The following is a 9,268-nucleotide window of genomic DNA, read 5'->3' on the forward strand; positions in this document are numbered from 1 at the left end:
AAACCACTGATCAGATAAGCCAGGCAGATTAAACATTCCCTGGAAAGCCTTTCAAAGTGAAATAACGTTCTGAGAGCTTGTGGAACCAGCCTTCCACCCACCACAAGCACCAGCCTCGCAGCAACCAGGCTGTACCTGTGCAGGTGAGGCACAGGAATTAACTGCAGGCTTAACACCACATCCATAAACTTCCAGTGTCATCCCTGCCCTTCCCAGTTTTCCCATCAGTGTTCTGACAGTGGGTACTGCCAGCAGCTCTGAGGCCTTGTCAGCCTCCCACGCCTTTTCTCCCTCCATGTCTGTCTGCTGCACTGAGAAGAAGCAGATGGGGGTGTGCCCATCACTGAGAGGAGGATCCAATTCCTCTCCCAGAAGTTTTTTCATGGGGCTTTCAGGAAGAAGCAGGACAGTCTGCCAGGGCTTCTAAGGAATCAGGTTAGAAACCAGAGCTTTGCCCTCGTACCTTTCAGTTTTCCATCGAAATTGGGGTTGGTGGCGACTTTGAGGCCGGGGTGAGGTAAGAGGAAGCAGGAGATTTTGGTGAAGCAGGAATGGATGTGCTTCCTGACATTCTGCAGCTCCTCGTGCTGATTGCCTGACACCTGTGGGGACAATGAATCACAGAATCCCAGAATATCTGGAGTTAGAAGTGCCCACAGGGATCATCCAGCCCAACTCCTGGCCCTGCACAGACACCCCAACAATCCCACCCTGGGATTGTTGTCCAAATGCTCCTGGAGCTCTGGCAGCCTCAGGGCTGTGCCCATTCCCTGGGGAGCCTGGGCAGTGCCCAGCACCCTCTGGGGGAAGAGCCTTGTCCTGAAATCCAACCTAAACCTCCCCTGACACAGCTCCAGCCATTCCCTCAGGTTCTGTCAGTGGTCACCAGAGAGAAAAGCTTGGTGCTGCCTGTCCACTTCCCAAAGTTTGGGATCAGGGAGTTTCCTTCTGATAGGAATATTGGGATAATGCTGAGCCAGCAGTGCTGGCAGGAGCACAGGATACTCCACACTGTGGCTGCTTACAGTGGGGGAAAGGAACACAGAAGATCCCACAGGCATGAGGACAAAGAGAAGGAACTGGAGCATCTCTGACCACATGCCCTGGAGCATGTTATTATCATTTGGAAAAATGCACATGTCCATGTATGACTGGAATACAAAAACATTTGGGATTTCCCACTAGGGCCTTCCTCATCTCACATTTAATTAGGTTTCTCCACTACCAAATCACCCATGCATTTCCTGACTGATCCCAACCAGTCCTTGCCCATCATTTTTATTGTACAACTACCTAATGACCAAAAAATCATTCCCAGTCTCTTGGGAATCTGCTGACTCCCATTGCTGTCCACTCTCCCAGAGAGTCCCATGGAGCTGGGCTTGGGCAGAAGCCTGAATGTGGCAAGGAAATTCACCCTCCCCAAATGCCTCCTCTGGGATTTTAGTGCACTGAGTGTGACCATAACCAGCACTGCAGCTCACACCTGACATCCAGTGCTGCTGCCACCCGGCTGAACAGGAAAATTATGGAATCACAAAGTGGATTGGGTTGGAAAGGACCTTAAAGATCATCCCATCCCACCCCCTGCCATGAGCAGGGACACCTTCCCTGATCCCAGGGTGCTCCAGAACCAAGAGCAGGCAAAACGTACCTTCAGCCTCTTCTCCAAAAATCTTGCACCACCATCAGATCCATAGGAGAACTCATAAGGGAAGCTCCAGTCACGAACAAGGAATATAAGGGACTGGAAAACACAGAACAGTGGGGTCAATTACATACTGCTCAGAGCCCACAGCAGTGGCTGAGCATCCCCCTGCACCCTCACCCCCATTTCACACCACACCAAAACCTATCCCTGAGTCTTTTCCCAGCTCCAGCAGCATCTCCCACCTTTCCTGGAGGAAATAAGAGGCCCCTGTGTGCATGGCACTGAGACCACTCCACTGTCCCACAAGGAAAAGGGGGAGCATCCCCCAAACTGCTGCACCAGTTTGAGTCCCTGGCTGGGAGAACAGCATCAATCATCTAAACTGCCCAAGAAAAGGGATTGTTGCTAACCAGGACAAAAGGCAATGAGCTCCCTAATTCCAGCCACATTTAGTTCCATCCTATGGGAATTCTACAGGCTCATTTTTTTCAGCCTTTTTCACTGGGCAGCCTTCCAGACAGACTTTTAATGAGAAGCAGATGCAGAGGAATGAGAGTGAATAAGAAATCATTGGCTTTTGTAATCTTTATTGAAGCATTCAAAGTTCCTGGGCAATAAATAAATAAATACCAGAACGGTCAACTTGGAATCTTTAAAAACAAACAAAAAAAAGTTTTCAGAAAAAAATCAGGTCTCCAGTGCCTCATCTGTGCAAGGGAACAACATCTCATGTAGGAAATAAAGGGTTTGGAGGGGGAAGTCCTGAATGCCAAAGCCCAGGAGGGTCTGGCAGAGGTACCAGGGTTCCTCTCATGCACATGGATAAGCAGGTCAGCAAGTGGAACCCATTTCATTGGAATTTCCCTAAAATCTGTCTATGTTTAGAACAAAAATCTAATGGAGGGAGGGGAAATATTTCTGCTCTTTATTTCTCTTCTCAAAAACATCAGAAAAAGTTAAAAAAGAAGGAGAGAACAGCGAGTTGGCTTTTTTGAACTGCAGGAGAAGCCACAGTGACTGTACCCAGTGAGCTGGTTCAGGACATGCTGTCCTCTCAAACACCATGAGATGCTTAAGAGACACGTACCATGTTTAGGACTTTTCCACAAACACATTACGCACGCCTTGAATCGAGAATTATTGCTTTGTATTTCTGAAGTAAAATTGTTGCAGGCAGGCTGTGTTTACCATTGCCTTTGTGAAGGCCCCACACTCAGGGCCAGCCTCTGGCAAGGGCTCCTCAGTGTGAGGAGAGGAGGGAGACAAAGGGAAATGTGAATTTTCCACTGCCAAGTCTCACTTCCCTTCCAGCAGGATCAATGCCACTGCAGTTTTACTGTGACACTTGGAGAATCACAGGATCCCAGGATGGTTCGGGTTGCAAGGGACATTAAAGACCATCCAGCCCTCCCCTGCCATGGGCAGGGACACCTTCCACTGTCCCAGGCTGCTCCAAGCCCTGTCCAACCTGGCCTTGGACACTTCCAGGGATCCAGGGGCAGCCACAGATTCTCTGGGAAAACTCTGCCAGGGCCTCACCACCCTCACTTTTCCTGCTTTCTAATCAACACATTCATGTCTAAAAACATGTTCTGCAGGAGCCAGCCCACGCTGGATGTGGACAGGAGATCATTTCTCACCTGGCCACAGCACCACTGACTCTTCTACCACATTTATCACACCCACAAAGGTTTCCAGCATCGTTTGATAATTTTCCCCTGATCATTAATGAAGATGACATTGAATCAGAGAGAGCCTGGGGGGATCCCGAGGAAACACTTCTGAAGGATGATGATTCCCTGTTACAATTAGTTCCACGTGCTCTGGCATCTATCAGTTAATGAGTTTTTAATCCATTAACAATGGATTAAAGCAGACAATGCTGACTTCATTTGCTTTTCAGCAGCATCCTGGAGAGATAAGGCTGACAGAAGGCGACGGATCATGGCGAGAGTTACCTTTATCAACCCAACTCGTGCTCTTTTAAAAATTGATAATGGGATTGTTTGACAAGAGTCACCATCCACGAACTGTGCGACTTGACAGCAATTACAGTGTTTGGGAAAATCAGAGCCTATTATCCAGCCCTAATGATTTAAGCATGTTTAAGTTTCCCCTCACAGCCTCCTTTTTACTGATGAAGTAGGAAGTATCTCAGTTTCACTGGAATATTTGGCTGCATTATCCCCACAGCTTTTAAATAAGGAGCAGGAATATTTATTTAATGTCTGGCTTTTTGCTGTACCATGTTACAACTTTCTTCAAGCTCTTGCCTGTCATATATTTTTACTGGTAGTTTTACCATTTATCAGTCACCAGCCCACACCAGAATCCAACAGAATCAATTTGTCCATTTGTTGTATTTTTTAACCTTTCAATTTTATTTCCACTTCCTGACCATAGACACCTTATAAACCCCTTAGTCCTTCCAGGACAACAATTCTCTTTATATGTTGGCAAGCAAATGTAAAATAGCTGCAACTTATTCCCAGTTACTCTTGGGATTTTTACAGCATGCTTTGTTTCCCTGCTGGTTTTTACTTTGGGAAGTTCACAAACCCTCATCCAACCTAATCAAAACACTCCTGTCTTTAAAAACAGGCACCAGCCTCACCTACTGTGAGTGCCCAATGCACTCTCTTTTTTTTAACAGCAGCTTTTCACAGGTTGGGGAACAGCAGGATGAACAGATGTCCCTTACTTGAAGTTAAAACCCCACTCAAACCGAGTTTTCCCACAGCTTTGCTAATCCTTATCCTTTCATTTTGCCAGGAGCAGGGATTCCCAGGGCAGGTGAGTTCAAACCTCTTAGAACAAAGGCTGGGCAGAGTTCCTGACTACAGAGAGTGACAAACCTGCTGCAAAACCAGCTGCTTTCCAAGCCTGGCAGGACAGTGCAGAGCTCTTGGGATGGCAGAGGTTCAGAGAGAAAAGAAAGAGGGATGTTGGATGTACTGGGAATCAAGGAAGCACAAAGCCGTTCCTTGGAGCAGCTGAGCCGATCCCCAGGCAATCCCATCTCCTCCCATCCTGCAAACTGCAGTGACACCTCGTGGTGAAGCCAACGGGCTCCGCGACAAATGAGCTGGCCTGGACGCTTGGACTCACCTGGAAAGGCTTCTGGAATGTCTCCTCCATGGCCAGCCGGCCATACTCGGTGAAAAGCTGGAAGGAGAAGGACAGAACAGGACAGTGAGTTTGTCACTGCGGGACACAGGGGCACCAGCACCAAGCTCTGCTGTGTGAGCAGGGACAGGACCCAGGAACAGCTGGAGCTGTGCCAGGGGAGGATTTGGTTGGATTTCAGGACAAGGCTCTTCCCCCAGAGGGTGCTGGGCACTGCCCAGGCTCCCCAGGGAATGGGCACGGCCCCGAGGCTGCCAGAGCTCCAGGAGCATTTGGGCAACACTCCCAGGGATGCCCAGGGTGGGATTGTCTGTGCAGGGCCTGGAGTTGGATTCCATGATCCCTGTGGATCCTTTGAGAGACTTCTATGATTCTACAAAGCAGTGAGGGACATTTATGACGGGGGACTAACAGCACCACACACAGAGCTGGACACAGAGTGGCTGTGGGCTGCCAGCTCCCACCCCAGAGGCACACGGAGCTGTTACGGACCATCACCCTGCTGAGCTCTCATGTGAGAGATCCCAGCCTGGAGCTTTTGGCTGCCAAATCTGTGGAAAACGGCTCAGATCAGCTGCTTGCTGCTGGTTTCATACCAACCAGAAACTTCCCGTGCTCCAGGGGGCTGCTGGAGCCCTGCTGCCTCTAAACACTGCAGGAACGAGCGGAAATGAATTCAGAAATAAGTACTTTCCCTGCAAACCCCCGCTGTGCAAAGACTCTAAAATCAGCCTACCAGCAAGATTTGAAGACTCTCCAGTCTCTCTGCACTCTAGTTTCTAACTGAAGGCACAATAATGTGTTTCACAGATGCCTAAAAATGGGTCAACTTGTTAAACAGTCATGGCTTAAAATCCAAACTGAAAGATCAGAGCTACACTGAATAAATTCAGTGTTTAAAAAGTGTTATTGTTAATAATATTTATGGACTGAAATAATTCAGCCTTCAAATGCTGATTTTTCCAGCTGACTTTTCTTTCCTTTCCTTAAGCTCCTGGAAAAACCTGCCTAATTAATCAGTCAATCACCTGAACAGAAGAGAAAGCAGAAGGTAATTCCAGGAAATGGGCAGGACACCTGTGCCACAAAAATCCCATTAACTGCTTGTCTCCAACAGTCATGGCTGGAATCACCCTTAGAGGGTCCCCTGTACTGAGCCAGCACCAGATGGCAACATCCAGGCTGATAATTCACAATCACAGAACAAAATCTCAGGATGGTTTAGGTTGGGAGGGACCTGAAATTCCACCCAGTGCCACGCCCTGCCACGGGCAGGGACACCTTCCACTATCCCAGGTTGCTCTGAGATCCATCCAACTTGGCCTTGGACACTTCCAGGGATGAGGCAGCCACAGCTGCTCCAGGAAACTTGTTCCAGTGCCTCACAGACAACAATTTCCTCCCAACATCCACCTAACCCTGCCCTCTGGCAGTGGGAAGCCATTCCCCTTTGTCCTGTCCCTCCAGGCCCTTGTAAACAGCCTCTCCATCCTTCTTGTTGGCCCTTGAAAGGCCATAATTAGGTCACCCCGAAGCTCCTCTTACCTGCAAGTGCTGCAGATCATCCTCCTGCACATTCTGGGACAAGTTATAAACCTGTATTTAAATAAAAAGACAACTTCAGGTCACTAAGAACAGCCTGTCCTTGGGGCTAACACATGGTTGGTGTGGCTAAAGCCTATGACAGCCCCATGGGGACACGGGCAAGGTCCCAGGTGGTGCTGGTACAAGTGGTAGGAAGGGAAGCCCTGTCAGGCTCTGTGGTTGCTGGGCAGTGAACTCCTCCAGCCCAGAGGTTTCTTACCTGGATGGAGCTGATCATGGTGCTGAGGGCAAACACGGTGGCCGAGTCCCTGAGGGTGGACTGGCTGTCAAAGGTGCCCTGCGTGTCCATCAGCAGCACCGCGACCTGCGGGGCACAAAGCTCCTGTCAGCACTCCCAGGACCTGCACCCAGGCAAACCCACCCTCGTGGGCCACGGGGTGAATGGCAGCTGAGTTACTGTGCTGGAGTCTCACTGCTTCTGCCTCAGCCTCGTAATTGGTGGGGGACAAAGGAAAAGCACATCCCCAGCCACTCCTGACAGCAGGGGGACTCCAGCAGGCAGCAAAATTAATGCTCTACAAGGTAGTGAGGGAACAGCTCTGCTCCTCAAACAGCTGCTGTCAGTGCAGAGGAGGCTCTGCCTGAGTCTGCATCAGAAACCAGACACATATTGCACCTCCCTAACCCAAACACACTCAGCCAGCGTTAGGAATCACACCCTGAACGACTCAGTGCCACTTTGGTGCCGTGCTCTGCATTCAAGTGCAGATAAATATTCCTGCCTATAAGCTGAATTTGCAGGGTACTGCAAATCCACTATGATCACTCTGAATGAAGAAACTCCACTTTACAGCTGCTGCTCCAGGAAAGGGGAGCAGTTTGCAAGGACATGAGATTCAAGATCTCTGGGAATAGTACAGAAATAAACTCTGGGATGCCCAGAGTTGAGGGACATTTAGACAACATATCAGAGACACTGGACACCACATCACCTCACTGTGTTAAACCCATCCATGCTAAATTAGGGACATGGCATTGAAAACCCTCCCTAAACTTGCCCAGCCACCTAAGACAAGGCAAGAGAGTCTCAAAAGCTGGAAGAGGAAAATGAGCTGACAGCAACAGACACACACACACACACCTTGGTGCCATCGGGCTTGTCCACCAGGAAAACCTCACTCCATATCTGAATCCCGGTCGTCTCCCGCTCGGAGCCGCCCCTCCAGGAGAAACCAGTCAGAGGCTCGTTGTAATCCCCAACCCAGTCCACTGCTTCCTGCAGGGAGGAGCAGAAGTTGTTAGAATTCTCATCTCACTTTGGTTTTACACTTTTCCCCTGTGCTGCCTCCACCCCAGTGCTAGAGAGGGACAGTCCCTACTGCAGAGGGCTCCTTACAAAATGGTAAGAGGTTAAGAACCCCACAAGGGAGGTTTTTCCTTCCTTTACTGCCAAGGCACTTCAAATCCTGGGGGCAGTTTTGGGCCCCTTACAACAAGAAGGATATAGAAGGGATGGAGCGTATCCAGGGAAGCAAGTGGAGCTGGAAGAGGGTCTGGAACACCAGGAGCACCTGAGGGAGCTGGGAAAGGGGCTCAGCCCGGAGAAAAGGAAGCTCAGGGGGGACCTTTTGGCTCTGCACAACTCCCTGAGGGTGCAGCCAGGTGGGAATTGGGCTCTGCTCCCAGGGAACAAGCAGCAGGAAAAGAGGAAACAATCTGGTTACACCAGGGGAGGTTTGGGCTGGATATTAGCAAAATGTTTTTCACTGGAAGGGTGGTCACACATTGGAACAGGCTGATCTGGGCAGTGGTGGAGTCCCCGTCCCTGGAAGTGTTCAAAAGACACGGATATGACACCTGGGGACATGGTTTAGTGGCGAATATGGTGGTGCTGGGTTAGCAGCTGGGTTCAATGATCTCAGAGGGATTTTCCAACCTAAATGATTCTGTGATTCAGGGCAGCAGATGTGAACACCCCTGCTCCAAAGTTAAGAGCCATGGGACAGTTCTTCCTGGGGAAGGATCTGCTCTGTTTTATTTTGTGAAGCCCACACCCATGAGAGGCTTGAGCATTCCAAGAGCACCGAGTCCTGTCCAGCTCATGGGAGCAAAGAGGAACATCACGCCCTAGGAACGGCCTCCTGCGCTGCAGCCTTACCTTATTGTACATGTACCGCAGCATGAAGTCCATCAGGAATGATTTTCCTTTCCTAAAGGCTCCAGCCACGGACACAGCCACGACCTCCTTATCTCTGACAGCCTCGGAGAGGAGGATGCGGTTCAGGGCGGCTTCATCCAGCTCAAAGGAGTGGTCATCTTTGACAATGAGGACCTGCACTGGCCCTGCCTTCCTCACGGATTCCTCCTCCTCAGAGCTCCACTCGTAAGCCTTGTCTGCAAAACTACCTGTGTGAACAGGGAAAAGGAGAGGCTTTTGGTTCCTTCCTCTGCACAGTGAGGAGTCACCAACAGAGGTGATAAGAGGCCCAATAGCTCAATTATCCATCCCAAAATGGCATCCTCCAGAGCAGATCTGCTCCACCTGGCCACAGCCATCCCAGTGGATGAGTCCGTGCCACTTTGGGGTCATGTGACCACGTGCTCCACACAGGCAGAGCTCCCTGCTGGAACCTCTGTTGACAGAACGCATCTGCTGGATTTTATCCTACATGAAGAACAGATCCCTTCAACTTCCTACATAAACAGCACCTGCCGTAACACCTCCCTTAGCCCTTTCTCAGATGGAAAAGTCCAAGTCTCCTGATCATCCCTTCTACCACATTATCTAGGGATCTGCTCTCCTCTGGACACTCCCCACCAGGTCCTTCCTGAAGGCTGACTCAAAAATGGAAGCAGCTCTCCAGCTGAGGTGTCCAAGGACCTCACATCTTTATCAAAGGATGCTGCCTTTGTGTATCCTGTGCCACTGCTGTTCCTGTAGCAACA

General features: G+C 49.9%; 1 protein-coding gene across 1 annotated transcript in view; it reads right to left on the reverse strand.

Annotated features, from left to right (window-relative positions):
• ATL1 (atlastin GTPase 1) overlaps nucleotides 1–9,268 on the reverse strand; it is an 18,155-nt gene that overhangs the window by 8,774 nt on the left and 113 nt on the right. Inside the window, exons 2-8 of the mRNA XM_017738807.1 lie at nucleotides 8,481–8,815; nucleotides 7,464–7,598; nucleotides 6,582–6,686; nucleotides 6,323–6,373; nucleotides 4,760–4,816; nucleotides 1,655–1,747; nucleotides 464–602 (exon numbers count right to left, since the gene is read on the reverse strand). Of these exons, the coding sequence (XP_017594296.1) occupies nucleotides 464–602; nucleotides 1,655–1,747; nucleotides 4,760–4,816; nucleotides 6,323–6,373; nucleotides 6,582–6,686; nucleotides 7,464–7,598; nucleotides 8,481–8,815 (915 nt within the window). The remainder of the gene's footprint in view (nucleotides 1–463; nucleotides 603–1,654; nucleotides 1,748–4,759; nucleotides 4,817–6,322; nucleotides 6,374–6,581; nucleotides 6,687–7,463; nucleotides 7,599–8,480; nucleotides 8,816–9,268) is intronic.

The sequence above is a fragment of the Corvus brachyrhynchos genome, unplaced genomic scaffold (assembly GCF_000691975.1).
Source record: "Corvus brachyrhynchos isolate BGI_N302 unplaced genomic scaffold, ASM69197v1 scaffold245, whole genome shotgun sequence".
Lineage (NCBI taxonomy): Eukaryota > Metazoa > Chordata > Aves > Passeriformes > Corvidae > Corvus > Corvus brachyrhynchos.